Below are 18,837 nucleotides of genomic sequence, written 5' to 3'. Positions count from 1 at the left end.
AAGTACTTGAATGTACCTCCTGTAAAGACCTTTACAAATATAACAATCAACATCATACTCAAGGACCATTGTATAAGACATTATATCAGTGAAGAAGGTGGAAGATGTATGTGATGAATATATATAGTTAATAATTCATTTTATGTTTCTCTCTTCTCCGTTGGGAGGAAAAGTGAGAGGAACAGAAAATCATGTTTCATTTTTATATCTCTTTTATTACGTCAAACTCTCAAGGGATTTGTAATGTGCTGTTTCCGGCGATCAGAAACGAGTAGAGAGAAAACATTTTCTGAGCTCTCCTAATAACCCAATTCTTTTCTGCATTTCTAGGTCTGCATTGACAAGTTATTACTTAATATCAAGATTTCTAGTTCAAGTTCAAAATTCGACAATCTGTTTAATTATATGACGAGCAATGTATAACGCACGGTTATCAAGGTTTCTGCAACTCTATGTAATTACACCCTGTATATAGGCCATCATGCTTTGAAAAAATGGTTTCTGTAACTCTATGTAATGACACCATAGAGGAGAGAGAGAGAGAGAGAGAGAGAGAGAGAGAGAGAGAGAGAGAGAGAGAGAGAGAGAGAGAGAGAGAGAGAGAGGGAGAGAGCGAGAGAGAGAGAGAGAGAGAGAGAGAGAGGAGGGAGGGAGGGAGGGATGGAGAGAGAGAGAGAGAGAGAGAGAGAGAGAGAGAGAGAGAGAGAGAGAGAGAGAGAGAGAGAGAGAGAGAGAGAGAGAGAGAGAGAGAGAGGTTATCAGGCTTTAATGACTTGGTTTCTGAACCCTATGTACTTACAACCTTGAGATAGGGTATCAGGTTTTGAAGGGTTAATTTGTTGATGAACTATTATCACTAAGGTAACAACGGTAATCAGCAAGATAATAATATACAAATCAGTATTTATGGGTAGGAATACATATTACGACTAATGAGGATATTGTCTATTTTCATCTGCTGTAACTACAAATTAACGACGATCAAAATATCATTGGCATCATATATTACTTTCCTCAGAATTTTCCCTCTTAAATAACAGGGACTAATTGATTTCGTAAATAAATGAATGACTGTTATTGTCTTTTTAATTGCTTGTTTAAACAACAAATTAAACACATTTGTAATAAAATAATTTAAATGGAATAATTTCATACATTAATGAACATTATTGTCTTTTTAATTACTTGTTTAGACAACAAATCACACACAGTTGTAATAGCACTGGTTTTCTTTTTAAAATACATATGTTGTAGTGTGCGTATAATTAATAAAAATGGGCAAGATGAATTTCAAAAACCCGTAATCGCCTTTGCTGTATTATTCAGAAACTATAGAACTTCACAATAAAGATGGTAAAATTTCGATTACATATTTTCGTTAAATAATATAAATATATTATGTATTATATATAATAACCTTTTGAGGGTCAATGGCCTTGGTCTCATATTTTACACACAAAAAATACAATAACATAAAGGATTTCAGAATACAGAACAGGGTAGATAAACAAATTAAATTCTATTACGTATGCGTATGCAACCTGTATTAAACTTCTGTACTAGAATTTTAAGGGAAAATATTGATACAACTGGTCGAATAGATAACTAACAAATCGGGGGGAAAACATTATTCTCTCACGTCAAGTAATGCACAGTAATCGATATGTAACCGTAATGCGTATCATATTGTATTATTGAATGCGTGATAACTTTAAAAATGTGTTTTCAATCAGGAGTGATTTCTTTGCCCATGGGAAGTCGTCTGTCGAAGAAGTTTCAATAGACGCAAACGCGATAAACGGTCGATTAATGGTCGAAGTAATGAGTCGATCGCATACATGGTATGTAATAATTGTGTACAATAGTTCAATATGCACAAAATATATTCATTCGTATCCATATAACGAATGTAAAAAAAAGGCTTATCTCAGTTAGTACTAACACAAGAAATTCTTCAGCTTTTCAACTGAACCTTGTACATGTTATCTTTGTACAAACAAATCTGTTTGGTGTTTTCAAGTTTTACTTGTCCTTATCAGAGAGCTTAAAACCAAATTTAATCAGATTCAACTTTTGACCATTTTATAAATATTTCTGTTTCAGACTTTATAAATCTTAGTTGGTTTGTATGCACAGTATGTACAATAGCATGTTGGTTGATGTCTCCTTATAGTCCACTATAATATATCAGTGACATTTTGTATTTGCAGTATTACGTAGTGGAGTGCAGTGTTGTTTATATTTGTGTACGATGAATTTCCTCATGTCTAAACAGCTAACCCGTCTAGAATTTGGCATTAGGTAATCCTAAAACGTAAAGCTATGTCAGATGTTTTAAAAACCAAGAGTTGTAGGTACAAGCTAGTAAATGAGGTAATGTCTACAATAAGTCTAGTGCCTTGCTTGTGCTGTAGTCTTATCATAAGTCGCAAGAAATTGGTTGACATGTGCGTTCGTCACACCATCATTTATAGTTGTGATATGACCCAACAAACGGAAAAAAAAGTCTCTTGAATTCAGGAACTTCTGCTTAGGTGTTGGTGAATAATAAAACCATGTTTTCGCAGCCATCAAGTGGACGTTTTTGTCATTAATTTATTGTACATCACTCCCTGGCTAGGTGGGTTACTTGGCCATACAGATATTTCGTATGCATCTCTCTCCGTGTATGTCGACAAAGTTCTGACTGTCATTTTTACAAGACAAGAAAAATAGCATTGTCTCTTTTGATTCCATAATAGTAAGAATTAAAAATCCTTATAGCGATTTTGACGCATGCAAAAAGAAATAACCTCTTACCCCCCCCCCCCAAAAAAAAAAAAAAAAAAAAAAACACACGAAAGAATTACGTTTGTCGTGCGTCAGTTTTAAAATGGCATGGCCCCAACTATCGGATAAAGAAGATATACCCATAGGTGATAAAAAAATAAAAGTATAAACACATTACAAAAAAAACTGATGTACGTCATATTAAACTGTGTCTTAATCTATAGAAATTAAATACATATAGATGTATTGTGCAAACATTTATTAGTGATCAATTCGCTACTCAGTGTCATACTTATTTAGTTTGGAGAAATAATTTTTACAAGGATTTAGAAACTTTCAAAGAGCGAAGTTCGTTTGGTTTTTTTACCTGCAAACAATGAATTATGTGTACTTCGCCTAAGAATAAGGTAATAAGCTCCGATCTGCGTGTAGGCTTTGATGGGATATGTCATTCTGGACAAAGACACAATATTGACTATAAATATTAATTACGACTATCTATCACTCAAGTGTATGACAATAGCATCTTTTATCATCGTGGTGCGACGTACCCCGTAGGGTTTGGCGGCTAGGAACAAAGGCAAATGGCGTTTCATTATTGCATGTAATAAATATTTCCCATTTATGAATATTTAAATTATTTTATATGCATGGCCTTTGATGGGGGAAGACAACTCTCTAAAAATACATCATTTTGTACAGCTTTTACGGAGCAATCAAAGGTATATGTTGCTAAAAAAAGTATGTAGTTATACTTTATTTTCTCAAAAAAATGTTTGGTAATTTTTATTTTATCTTTTTATGATATCTCATTTTGAGTAGAGCACCCATATTGTGTGATGTCCTTGAGACTAAAATGACTTAAAAGCTTCATAATTATAAATCAAGTAAAATGACATCATGGTGATTTATTTATTGAGTTAAATGCAATCTTGTCATTATCGTCTAGTCAATTTGTTTCGCGAAAATAACAAGCAACACTCATTTTTGTTGCCCTGTGCTGCTGCTGTGCGGCTGGCCGGTTAGTGCGATATATTTGTGAAAGTTTGCACAGCACTAACGTTAACCACAGACAAGTAAGACGTTAACCAGAGAAGGAATTGTAAATGAAAGCTGGGGTGTGAATAGCATAACACTTAGACATGAAAGAAAAGATATGGCATGGAAGTGTGAAATGTGAATGCAACAGTAACATCGAAAGAAAGCATATGATGTCTTGTTATCCAGGCCTCGAGGTCCATATATATAAACTGACGAAATTTCCATTTTCCGTTTCATTTTTAATGTGTATGAAGAACAAATTGTATTGTGTACAGTGTAAATTCTTGGGGCGTGGTCCATTTAACATCTTCATCCAAACTTTCAATTATCATCTTTTAACATAAATGTGTTATATGTAGGTTTGTGTGGATTGATAAAACTGCATCATGGTACTATCGTTTATGCAAATATATCCTATTGTGTTGTATTTGTATTGCAAATTTGATTGTTTAGTGTAATAAGAAACACCAAAAGGTCAGTATCTCTAGTTGCAAGTTGTGTGTTATTTGACGAGTTGATTAATTATGCTTGCTACTGACAGACGCTTACAATGATGAATTACGATAGACATATTATATAGACATATCGTAACGTAATTTTGACATTTTGATGCATTATAGGTAATATTTTAATGGAAAAACTAATTAGGACAACTGTTATTACTTCAACTACATTGCATTTCACTATTAATCACACAAAAGAACACAACCTTCCCAGTTCATTTGAATGACATTGTGTTATTTGTTATGATGTTATTACGGCATAATATAGGAAAGACTTAATTGAGTTATATTGTAGACTGAATGCGTGCAAATATTGATATGACTTTCCTTAGGAGAATATACCGTACAAAATGCTATGATGAGTTATACACATGGCAATATACAATATGTTCATTCCGATTGACTGAAAACGTGGACGTTAACATGTATTTATTTAAAATAGGAAAGTTGTCAAACTCTTCATTCTGTTACAATTATATATACTCAGAGTTTGTGGAAGCTTTTTTTTTCTTAAATAAATCTTAAATCTAACCCTTTCACTGAAAATAACGATCCTGTAAATTAAAATGATTACTAACTCTTACCATCAGATCGTTTTTGTAATCGCCTATTAGGATAAAATAAAAATTTCAAACACCACAGTTTATTCTTATCTTCAGTTCATCATTGCTTTAGTAACACATCGTCGTGTTTTCCAATAATTCAACTACTGACATACAGTTCATTTTTTTATTAAATTTATAAATGTTCGATATCCATCATGTAAAGAGAATTTCACTTCAACGTTTTAACAATGTTATCTAACTATACCATGCACGAGCCAAGTTGAACATAAAATATGGAATATATACTCTGGTCGTTCTACGTCACGACAACGAGCGTCTATGTCACGACAACACGTGTAGACGTCACTGGTTCTTCTGTTTTCGAAATATGAGTCAAAACGTTCAAAATTGCCATTACTTTCGCAATTTTTTTTTGATATTTACTGGCGCTGGTGTAATTTCTTCTCAGCCACGGAAAATACTCGTCAATACTTCTGTCAATCATACCCCGCATAACTTTAACGTCTTCGTCATTAGTATAACTCAATTCGATACAAATCATGTCATCAATAATTAATCAACAATACGTAAACATAGGGTAAAGTATTTCGACTAAAATATACCCAAGAGATAAGGGGTGGGGGCAAATTGGCGTCACCATTAAATAATTAATGATACCACGCGGCTCATTGCAACTGTTACTTTTTGACATACAACCTAGCGACTCGTAGTGACAAAGGTCCCAAGTTTAGGTCACTCGTATTTCCCTTGGCTGAACGAAGAAAAATATTGGGAATAACATCTAAACATTTATTATCTTACGAGGGTAAATTGACAATGTCAGTGTATAATTGATCGATTTTATTTACAGTATGTTGAAAGTTTCTAAAAGCCGAATTCAATATTTATGATGAAACCATGTACAGTTGTAGACAAGTTGTATACATTGCATTTATTTATCAACATCAAATTCTAGTTGTGCACTTTGATTTTTACTGGTGATCCAATGTTGACGTGAACGCGGTTCAAACAACAAGAAAAGACGTTGTTGCCATCTTGGATGATTGTGTTACTTAATCGAAATCCGTTGTATATTTACTGTAGATGCCAACGGACCAGACATGGAATATTCAAACACAACTGTTGTGGAAAATGCTCTACTTAATGTAACAGAAGTCCCCCCAAGTACGGATGGAATATCTGTTACAATCTCGAACTGGGATTCAACATCTACAAACAACTTTCGACTATGGGATGATTACTTATTTACGAGAAATACCACGAATTCTCTCAGTTGGGCAGGATCACGATTGATACCAACAGATCTAAGTACTGTACTTTATAACACAACAGATACATTTCGGCCAACAGGTCCATCAACAGCGAACGATCAAATATCATCTCAAAGCAATACAACCACTGACTTTGTGGCTAAGGATGATGTCACATCAATATTACTACTCACATTTTGTGTTATTATCTGTCTATCGACGACACTTGGTAATAGTTTGGTCATTGTGTCTGTTCGTATCGAACGCCGCCTTCGAACACCACACAACCTGTTGACTATAAGTCTAGCTGTCGCAGATCTGGTTGTCGGCATATTCGTGATGCCATGTTTTACAATATATATATATATGGGACGTTGGCCCCTGGGATCACTGTTGTGTGACATATGGATAACTCTGGATTTTATGTGTTGCACCGCGTCCATTTTGAATCTATGCGCAATCTCCTTGGATAGGTATTGGGCTGTCAGTAGACCTCTACAATGCTTAAAAAGTCGATCAAAAAGGAGATCAATGATCATGATAACTGTTGTATGGATGTCTGCCGTAGTCTGCTGGGTTCCAGCAATTGTGGCATGGAGAATAATATCAGGAGATTCGGGCCCCTCAGAGTGTCTCTATTTACCTCATCCAACATATGTTCTTGCTTCTACGGTCTTTATATATTATATACCAATTATATCTATGGTGATAATATACCTCATGGTTTGCAAGTCACTCCAAAAGCAATTTGTCAATAATAAAACCCTTATGGCAAACCCAGAAATTAATCGCTCTTTAGAACAGGTGCAAGAAACCTGTCCGAAAAACAATCCCAATGCCAAGGACAGAAGTACAGCGCATGGTCAAATGGAACCAGTGGCGTCAATTGGCGATGGCACAATAAGAGGATACTTGACAATTCATGCCAGAGGAAAGTACACAGTGCAGCAAATGAATACAGAAATGTCGACGTCGCCAAACAGGTTCTTTGGTGCAGCAAAACAGAACACGGTCAAAACATTAGGTGTTCATAGCACAAGTTCACTAAACTTGGTTGTCAACACCTCGAATAGTCCGAATACAGGGAGTGACACCAATGCTAAATATGGTTTTGACAACCCAGCAGTTGACAACACTGACGTAGAAGTAGGGATGGAAGAGCTTGACAAAACCACAAAGACACAACCGAAGAAGGAAACTTCCTTTATATCAGATAGGAAGCTTCAAACATATGGCGAAAAAATGGAGAAATCCCGACACCTCCTGCTCACACGAAAACGGCTGGCGATGCATCGCCGAACAACCAACACACTTGGCCTTCTCATCGTCGTCTTTCTTGCCTGTTGGCTTTGGTTTGTTATTTTATTTCCTATCCAAGCTTACTGTAACTGTGTGCCATTTAAACTGTATGACGCCTCTTATTGGCTAGCGTACATCAACTCAGCAATGAACCCTTTCCTGTACGTAATAGTAAACAAGGATTTCAGACGTGCCTTCAAGAAAGTCATTTGCTTTTTACGTTCAGATACTGAAAGGGACAATGATGACCTCGCAAATTATTCTTCTCCGCACCAAAACACATCTGGTATGATTCAAACAAATTTACAGTAACGACTAGAATGTACAGTATCATTTTCGACTTATATAATCCATTAGTGAGTAATCCATTAGTTGGTCATTCTGCTGCCTTAGAAGAGCAACATTAATGAATGAATGAATGTATGGTTATAAGCTTTACCATAGACCCTCCAGGGTTTAATCTCTTATTGTGAACCTGTTCAATGAATGGCATGTCCTGTTTCAATAACCATGTATGTCGCAAATAATCAGTTTGAAAGAATACCCTAACAAATATGGTCATCAAAAGACAGACGATGAGATGGAATATTCTATTCATCTGCATTATGGGTCACCCTACCTGTTTGCATGTTTCTCATTACCTTATCAAGGGAATTAGAATTGCAGAATATGAATTTTATGGCAAGCAAATAGAACACTGGTCCATTATGAGAAGAATTCGAAGTCAATCAATGCAAATGTAATTAATCGAATGAAAAATATAACTCGTCAATAACAATATTGAAAATTAGAATACAAATGTAAGTTTGACGAATACCAACAAAGAATAGCAAAATGAATTTTCGAATATAAACATTAATTAATGAGCTGCTAAGAATGATTTTAAGAATACAAAATTAATGTGTATATTAAGAAATGAAAACGTGAATTTTATGAATACGAATATGATTTTGTGCATGGAAATGGGTTTTATTGATTATTGCAACACATGGCCTGCCATAAAAATTTCAAGACTTATTTGTTCAAAATTTGGTTTAAATGTAAGCTTTTCAGTGGTTACATAAATAGTTTGCAAGAGAATAATGTTGTTACGTTTGTCAGTGATGACTATTATACTCGCAACAATACGGTGGCAGAATTTCAATCGGGAAAATGTACAACTTTCATATTCATAGTTGACGAATTAACTATTTCTCAGTTAAACCACCTTTGGCCAGTATATGTATAGTTTGTAAATATTAATAACCGGCAATACAAACAAACATTATATCGCCTCAAGAGGCAATTACTATTACAGTCAGACTGAATGAATGACATTATTAAACCAGACTGAATGTACTCATCAGACCTCGTTTGGTAATCGATGACGCTTGGGAGTGTTCAAAAGTAAGGGCGCCTTCAAAAATGTCAAAACGACTCGTCAACCCTTTGACATATACATTGCATTCAGCAGGATTAATATATTTTCTACATCAATTATTAATATGTATCCTGTAGTCAATATTGGGACATGATTGAGTTGGTTTTTTGTTAATAACTGTATTATTCGATAACACATTTCGTCCTTTATGTAATACGCACTATATATGTGTGTGTTTGTGCACACATGAGTTGTAGAGACAAGAGGCTGATGTCGATGTGGTTACCGGCATTTGCAACGTATCGAGTCATTAACTGCTTTTTATACGAAGCGCTTTACATGGGCAATGCTATGGAGTTGACAGCTACTCAGCCTGGCCTAGATGTTACGGTTACTGATAATTCCGTGCCATCTACTTTTGAAGCGGTATCTGAAGGTATTAGCAAAGTGTATTTGTCTTATGAATATACAATGAAAAGTGCGGCTTCATCATCTGTTGCTACTGACTCTGTACCAACTAGTTGGTCTCCACTTTCTACGACGGAAAAGGCGAATGGAAACTCATCTAATATCGTAGTTGGTACAACACTTGGCCGATTCAGAAATGAGTTGTTGAGAGGGAAAACATCAGAGGAGACTTTCTCCACTTCGATTTTTCCATCTACAAGTGATAATCGTCTCACTAATCGACTGCAAGAAGATAGCATCGTGATGACTACGAATTATTTCAAATCGTTGGGAACCGAGAAAGGTTCTGTCCACACATCTTTGTGGACAACAACGGATTTGAATTATCTGTTTGATGCTGTACACGAAGCAGACAAAAATTTCGAAGCTGCAAGTGTAAATGATACATTAAATTCAACGAATATCACAGCTGTTGAGTCTAATTTTGCCACGACGTATGATATCACGCCAATGATATTACTGAGCGTTTGTGTGGTGATCTGCTTACTCACCACGATTGGTAATATGCTAGTCATCGCATCTATTCGTATAGATGTCCGGCTTCGAACACCAAACAATCTCTTGCTGATAAGTCTTGCTGCCGCAGACCTCTTGGTAGGAATCTTCGTCATGCCATGTTTTGCGATGTACGTTTATTTGGGAGGTTGGCCACTCGGTTCACTTTTATGTGACGTATGGATAACACTGGATTGCATTTGCTGTCATGCATCTATGCTGAATCTATGTGCAATCTCCTTGGACAGATACTGGGCTGTCAGCAGACCTCTACAATACCTACAGGGTCGCTCGAGAAACAGATTTTTAATCATGATAGCTATTGTATGGATGACGGCCTTCGTCTGCTGGGTTCCAGCAATTGTGGCGATGCGAATAATATCGGGGGACTCGGGACCTTCCGAGTGTCTATATTTACCTCATCCAACTTATGTTCTGGCTTCGTCAGTGTATATATATTATATACCTATTATATCTATGGTGATAATATATATAATGGTTTGTAAGTCACTACGAGAGCAACTTGTTAAGAATAAAACTCTAATGGCATCCCCTGATACTGAACAGGTACATGAAAAGTGTCCGAAAAACAGTCACAACGCCAGAGGCGGTAGTAAAAAGTGTGGTAAAATTGTTAATGATGCTGGGATCGGTAGCGCCTTGAGAAGTCGTACACGAGGAAAATACACAGTGCAGCAAATGAATACAAACTCGTCAAAACAACATGATTTTGGCTCAGGAGAACAGAGCAAAATACGAGCATTACGTGCACATAGCACAGGTTCGTTCACTTTGGAAGAAGATAATCCTAATTGTCCGAGTACAGGGAGAAACATCGATGCTAAGTATGGTTTGGACAACCCAGCAGTTGACGACACTGAAGTAGAAGTAGGGGTGGAAGAGCTTGACAAAACCACAAAGACACAACCGAAGAAGGAAACTTCCTTTATATCAGATAAGAAGCCTAAATCATATGGCGAAAAAATGGAGAAATCCCGACACCTCCTGCTCACACGAAAACGGCTGGCGATGCATCGCCGAACAACCAACACACTTGGCCTTCTCATCGTCGTCTTTCTTGCCTGTTGGCTTTGGTTTGTTATTTTATTTCCTATCCAAGCTTACTGTAACTGTGTGCCATTTAAACTGTATGACGCCTCTTATTGGCTAGCGTACATCAATTCAGCAATGAACCCTTTCCTGTACGTAATAGTAAACAGGGATTTCAGACGTGCCTTCAAGAAGATTATTTGTATTTTTCAAAGAGGAAATGGTTCTGCCGATCATTCGGTTTCTCGCCCAGACACATCTCATCTGGCATAACACAAAGTCGAATTCAAGACTGAAAGCTCAGAGAGATCGTGGCAGCTATCAATTCTGCTTAGTTTGTATGTTTTTGCATTAACTTGTTTCGCAATATCTTTTATATAAAAGTAATTTCTCTTTTGATAGTTTAAAAACAACTTGATACTCACTTGAACACACATGTACATTGACTTTGCACTTCACGAAAAATTAGCTTTTGCTTTATGTTGAAACTACATTTCAGATGTTCTCGCAATGGGTGTCCCATCAGTAATTATTCGTTACTCCCCCCCCCTCCATCCCCACCCCCACCCCAGCCTTCAACATTTACCAAACAAGAGTATTCTTAATTTCACCATCTTCCGAATAGCTATCTGTGAATAAGTATTCAAAACAGTGAACATAATAATCGCCTCTCCCCTCGAAGGGGGACTCACAGTGAGAGTAGATACATACGTACCGCTGTTTCACCCCTCTCTTTCGACTCATGTAAACTTTTGAGTCTTGATTTTTTACAGATTTATGTAGAGGTTTGAATGCACGTACGACCTTGGATCCCATACTTTGGACTACGTAATTTCCAAGTGGCCGGTTTTCAAATTTCTCCGAGGCTATTCGACAAAGCAGTTTGTGCTTATAATTTGAATCCACCAGGGTATATCTTTATCCAGTCAAGTATCACCCCGACCCCCGAATAATCATTCGTTTATCTTACTTGTTTCTTCCCTAATCTTATACTTGGAATTTAGCAAATCTAGGGTAATTATTGATTTGCAATTCAAGTGTCTATTGAATATTTATCAGTTCCCGTAATGTACAGTGCCGTTTGCCATTTCTTTATTGACATCTCTCTGTAAAATGTATCACTTTTATCAGCATTGTCGATAAACCATCAGTTATTTAATTTGTGAATGAACGATTGCTTTATCCTTTTAAGTCTTTCATGTGAATTAGGTGATGTGACATTTCTACATCTATGTGAATTAAATTCGATGTCAGCGTCACAGTCAATACCTTAATCAATACAGTGCCGCGAATACAACAAGTCGAGTCATACAAATCAATATATAGGCCAAATCGTCGATTTAACGAACTCTCGTTAATCATGCTAGTATGTAAATCTATATATGTCAGGTATTTGTAACTCATTTTCATTGTCATAATTTGTCAGGTGGTGTGACATTTCTACATCCATGAGAATTAAAATCGATGTCAGCGTCACAGCCATTACCTTAATCAATACAGTGCCGCGAATACAACAAGTCGACATTGAGTCATAGATTCAATATATAGGCCAAATCGTCGATTTAACGAACTCTCGTTAATCATGCTAGTATGCAAATATATATATGTCAGGTATTTGAAAATGTCATAATTTGTCAGGTGGTGTGACATTTCTACATCTATGAGAATTAAAATCGATGTCAGCGTCACGGAAAATACCTTAATCAATACAGTGCCGCGAATACAACAAGTCGACATTGAGTCATAGATTCAATATATAGGCCAAATCGTCAATTTAACGAACTCTCGTCAATTATGTTCATGCAAGCATGTAAATCTATATATTTCAGGTGTTTATAGTTCATTTATAATTCATTTTAATTGTCACAATTTGCCAGTCGGAAAAAAGTAACAAATGAAATATTACAGAAAACAACGTGTATATGTATTGTGATAATGTGGAACTCATGAATGAAAGCAGACAACTTGACCAAGGAGGGCTTGTGGGTTTTTCCAATGTTGTTATCCTTATGATCTATTTATTCTGTATCACATTCAAGTAAAACGATTGTGAAAATTGAACTTAGAAAAAATGTGATAAATCAATATGAACATAATGTCAGTTATCTCATTTAATTGTATGCATGCCACATGTCGTTCACATGGATCCACACGCCCACTGCCCATCTTTTTCATGGTCAAGTAATGTCTTTGGATAGGTCTTGCAGTAAGAAATCACATGAGCATTATTTCTACTTTATCAAACCTAATCTACTTGATTTGTCAGATTCATTTCATTTTTTCCATTCTCTAACGTATTTCATATTTCATAAAGTCAGACATTCCTGTTGACAGTGTTACATTGCATGGCGCATAAGGGTTTTACTTTTCATACGCTCTTTAAAAACTTTTTTCGTGATAACAGAATCAACGATTTATAGAGCCAAAGCGTAGCTTTTTGAGTAGGGTGTGTTTTAACATTTAGTAGACATTTGAATCTTATAAATCTGTGAATTCACTTTTTTTTGTAACTGTTATGACTTGTCCGAGTTCTGTTTCTGTGAATATAAAATATGACTGTGCAGTCTTATGGCATTAATAACCCGGACACTCAGTTACCAACTTACCGATATATAGCTAGGCATACAGAGAATTCAGTTGACAGTTAACAAGACACTTAGTCCCTTCGACACAGTTTTGCTGGCATCACCACACGAGTCAAGAAGGTGCTTTTCTATTGAATGGGAGAAACCATTTCATGTAGAGGTTATATACAATTGAGTATTTAGGATGTATCTTTATTGCCTGCTTTGCCAACATACTTCAGTAAGCTTTGGTGGCATTTCTCATTTCCATATTAAAATGAAGAAGAAAATTCACCTACAATTGGCCAATTGTTTAGAAATCAAATTCAATGCATCATGAAGCAACCACCCCCCTCCAAAATAAGTATTTGAATAAAGTTTATCGGATGTTTATATCAACTCTACACCGCAGGACAGGAGTGTTGCCAGATTCAGTTACAACATTAGCTCCAAAACAAAGAAGAGTCTTTTCAGATGAAATCTCTGTGTGGGGAGCAATTTATCTCCAGAACTGTTTTACTAGTTAGGTATCCGGGTTATTGATGCCATAAGTGTAGAAAACAATAGTAGTGTATCAATTTGTTGAAATTTTATGAAATATGTTTGGATAATTTCATTTACAGTGTAGAATTCGCAACGAAAGTTATTTTCATCAATCAAAAGCGCAATAGAGATTTCCAATATTTTTGTGGACCATGGCCTTATTCCTCTAAATATTCGAAGTCTCTGATATTCTATTCCACTGTTCATTGATGAAATTAACATTGGATGAGAGTAAATGAAATGAAAGTAGAACTTTTGGTCATGAGTTCACAAAAATATCATCAGACTTGTATTTAGTAATTCAGAAATACATCTTAAATTGGTATCTATGGACATTGATACGCGTTGTATATATTGTAATCCGGTGTTTTTGATAACGCCTGTTGTATTTTTTCACTGCTTATATTTTGTGATGGCGTCTAGTGTTATCTGCTATTTTCAAATTTATGTCTAGACTCATTGTTATTTATGACGGTATTTTTATGGCGCTTATCAACACCTTTACATAATATTATCGATCTTCACTTACGTGTTACTTGGCACTATGTTTGATTTATTCAAAATTTTTATTGTGGATATCTATGGCAAATCATGCCCAGTACTTCAATACTTTAAAAAATTCTTTTTGGTAGCTAAGTCTATTGCAGCAGTTCAAACTATTTTTTTTTGTTTAAAACACTCTCCGTTCATTATTTTCTTAGAATGCATTAATTATACATGATGTGATAAATCAGTCTATGTTGCATATCAGAATATTATTGTTTGGTTTATGAGCTTTCTGAAATCATTTCATTTTCTATAATATCAATGTATGTTAGCAGTGTTGGATGAATTACAAACGACTCGTCAACCTTTTGAAGTGTACATTGCATTCAATAGAAGTATATATTTTCTACATCAATTATTAATATGTATCCTGTAGTCAATGATGGGAAATGATGTAGAGCATAATTGGGTAGGTTTTTTGTTAATAACTGTATTATACGATAACGTTGTGTCCTTTTATGATATGCCAACTATATTATAGTATCTATGTCTGTGTCTGTGTCTGTGTCTGCGTCATCAGTTATTTATTGTGAATGAATGGACGATTGCTTTGCCCTTTTGAGTCTTTCAAGTGAATGAGGTTATGTGCCATTTCTACATATGTGAATTAAATTCGATGTCCGCGTCACAGTCATTACCTTAATCAATACAGTGCCGCGAATACAACATGTCGACATATTGAATCATAGAATCAATATATAGACTAACTCATGGATTTAAAGAAAACTCGTTAATCATGATTATGCCAGCATGCAAACCTATGTATGTCAGGTTTTTATAAATCAATCAATCAATCAATCAATCAATCAATCAATCAATCAATCAATCAATCAAATCCAATACGACGTCATGTTCTATGGCGCTGTACAGGAACAATAGTAGATCAATGTAAAAAGTTGGAGAAAGCTCTTGCAAACAGATGTCCTTCTTGAATTTATCGACAGTTGTTGACGAAGAATTAACAACAGTACGGTCCACTGGCGTTGTTCTTATGCTGTAAAAGAACATTGCTTTGGGGACCGCAATGGATGTTACATATAATAGTGAAAATATAATCTCCGGCAGAGGTAACATTTTGGCGAATAGAGAGATTAAGCTGAGCTTACGAGAAGAGAACAACATCATGCTTAGTGCCGCGCGTCATCAAAAGTAGTTCCTTTTTTAAAAAACAGAAATCCGCACGTTTTTCGTAAGTGATGCAATGTATTGCCAATGAGCATATCTTTCAGTAATTTCTCCTCTATTTGCCGTCATATTTCACTGTGAAGTAATTCAAAATATTCTTTTAAAGAAAGGTGTCCGATAGCACTAGCATCTACTAAAAAGTGAATTTGAAATAACCACATGCATGGTAATAACATCAGACGAAACATCGGCATCGCTTTTGCTAAGGTAATGTTCGATTCCAAGAACTCTATATCGAGTTCTTATAACTAGCGTCTCAAGTTTGAAATTCTCATGAATCGAGTGTGTTTCAGTTTGTTTACATATTTAGTTCACAGTGAATTAACATATTATAGCCAGGAACACCTGTTAGCAACCATTGTCAAGTATATGCATTTTATGTTGTGAGTAATCATAAGTATATCGAATTTAGAATAATGTAGGCATTGAGGATTTATGTTGTTAAAATTGTCAAATGTGTCAGAAATTTGCTTAATGTTGAATTTGAAGAGTTTCGATGTAGTGTTTTTAAACCCAGCTACACGTTTTAAGGGTTTAGTGTTTGGAATTCGTGTTTTGCTATTCTGATCTTAGAGTTCCTTTTCCGTGACATTGGGTTTTATGTAAAAACTGTACAGAACTTAGAACGTTGTGTGAAGTTCTTATATCATGCTATACTATCCCAAGTTATCAATTACCATAGTATTGTGATTTTATTCACCATTTGTTTTGCTTATTGTGACAATAAACTGTTTTCATGGCAGAGCTGTGACTCCTGTGTTGGTATTCTTCCTCTTGCCCCCTTCCACATACAAATCGGTCCTCTTTTATCAAATCTTGGTGTAGAGGTGAGATATATGTCAACAGTATATAGCTTAAGTGCAAGGAGAATCAATCATCGTTTCTCTGAAAATCGGTTTAAAAATCGATATGTGTATGTACAGAGGGTAAGTTCAATACAAATGTAGTTTTATCGAGCAATCATTATAATCGATCTCAAGTAAATACAATAATCACTTAACTTTCTAGTTACATTATCTGATTTCCACTGACTTTCATCCATTGAACATAACAACCGTTCATCAGAACATGCTATGGGGTATCGGTAGCCGAGCTGTTCGACTCTCACCACTACAGTCTGTACATGTGTGTTCGAACCTGCCCAGGCTAGTGTTTGAATAAATTAACTGGGTCTCCATGTAAGATTTAAGGGCAAACTCCACCCCAGGAAATAAAGGCATTTACGTAAATTATATTTGTGTTCTGGAAAGCTATTTCATTATTTCACATCACGTAAATTTCGCGCAAATTGCCAAGAAACACCAAATGAAAACTTGTTTCACATTCTTTGACTGTCTTAGCAGCGATCCAGCGTTGCCTTATAGGAGTCAACAGATGTGCATATATATTGGATGAACATGACTCCTAATTATATTACCTTCAGGTAGTCATGTTTATTGCTCACTTAATACATATGCATGTCTGCTAATGCCCATGAGGCAACTCTGATCACTGCTAGGACGGTGGATGTGAAGAGAGTCTCAGTCTTGCGTTTCTTGGCAATCACGTGAAATTTTCGTTCCGTGATATCATTCATTCCCTACAGCGGAACTCCCTCTAAGAAGACTTTGTTTTGTTGAGGTTGACGACACCATACAACACAGGTTTTCCGAGTGTGCTCCTGTTTCATCCTGCTTTAATTAATGCCCCCTTTAACATCCGGGCTATGCACAGCTGGTGTTGCCATGCTTTATTTGGACCAATAAAATTATAAATACTAACACGCCCGCCCTCGAACACGTCCTCACAGTATACAATCCAACCATTTGTGAATATATTGGATATGTCATGTTGCCAACAGTAATAAAATCTTGTTTCCAAACAGGTACATATTATGACGTACCTTTATAGAGAAATGAGTCATTTAAGTCAAACGTATTCACGAAAAAGTATTATTTTGGGAAGGGAACTGTTTTACAATTATTGCCTGACATTAGTAGGACACTGGAAGACGTCTTCTATCACCCCCATGGCCTGTAATGAAGGAAGTTTTTCCCCGAGGCTGAAAGCAGTGCCTGAATGATATAAGCTTGTCCTACAAAATGAGCACAATGGTTACGACCACATGCACAAAATAGTATGTCAAAACACTGAAAACACTACAACCTTTATTTGAAAGGTACAAGTTTTAATTCGATTATTTCATAATCATGTAATATATTTCTTGGTACATTAAAGGGACACAATCTGAGTTTACATGTTTTGGGGATGTACTTTTTTTCCTGCAAATTAAAGGGTACTCACATTATTCTACTTACTGAAGTATACTTAGCCATCACTTGCAATTAACTAAACTCAAATCTGGCATTAGTTATAAACGATCCGATGACGTAATTTATCATACGTACCAAAAAATGTACAGGAACTCCATATGTGATCAACACTTCTAACAATGCCAGAACACAAATTGTAATGTCATAGAAGGTATGTATCGACATAAACATTTTACTAGAATAATAGTTTAATCGAAATATTTTGTAACGGTTTTTAAATGAGTAAACAGGTTATAAGCTCAGTTTGTGCCACTTTCATTGAAATGTTTCTTGAACCAAGTAGCCCGTTAGTAAGACTAGTTGAGAAATTAAACTATGGAAACTGATTTTATCAGTATCAATAAATCTAAAGAAAAATTTAAAATTACAGCCAATGTCACCTAACTTCGTCGAAATAATGATGTCGTAGAATGTATTTTTATCTTGGTTTATACAGATAAGGACAGCACTTCAGACACATCGACTTGGTACAAATCATAAACAAAATACAAAATGTGATACACTGTGATACACTGTTACTATCCAGTCCATTGCAGTAGACTACATCAAGTTTAACATATATACATTTTACCCAGACTTCAATGACTTGAGTTGTAACAATGTGATACAAGTATTTGTATTTTGTAAACAGTCTGTGTCTTACGTTTTCCCTTATCTACCAATATTGCATGAAACAATATACTAGTATTTAAAGAAATACATTTGTGATACATACTCTTTCGGCGAGGTTGGGTGAAATTGGCTGTAGCTACATACAAAGTGTTGATACAGTGCAAAATGTATACATAAGAATCTCGAGCAAGTCACTTTTTACTTTGACGTTTAGTAACGTTTACAAAATATATTACAAATTAGTTAAAAGAAATCATTTGGTCTTGACCTCATG

The 18,837-nt window shown here is 35.5% G+C and overlaps 1 protein-coding gene across 1 annotated transcript; it reads left to right on the top strand.

Moving 5' to 3' along the window:
- Window positions 1-5,979: 5,979 nt before the first annotated feature.
- LOC144449336 (5-hydroxytryptamine receptor 1A-like) lies at window positions 5,980-7,740 on the top strand. The gene has a single exon (XM_078139864.1). The coding sequence runs from the start codon at window positions 5,980-5,982 to the stop codon at window positions 7,738-7,740; it is 1,761 nt and encodes a 586-aa protein (XP_077995990.1).
- Window positions 7,741-18,837: the final 11,097 nt, after the last annotated feature.

This window comes from Glandiceps talaboti, chromosome 18 (assembly GCF_964340395.1).
Source record: "Glandiceps talaboti chromosome 18, keGlaTala1.1, whole genome shotgun sequence".
Lineage (NCBI taxonomy): Eukaryota > Metazoa > Hemichordata > Enteropneusta > Spengelidae > Glandiceps > Glandiceps talaboti.
The sequence above is the reverse complement of the archived record's forward strand: the minus strand, read 5'-3'. Positions and strand labels throughout refer to the sequence as shown.

Coding starts and splice junctions, on each gene's coding strand:
- LOC144449336 (XM_078139864.1), top strand. CDS start 5,980: ATGGAATATTCAAACACAACTGTTGTGGAAAATGCTCTACTTAATGTA.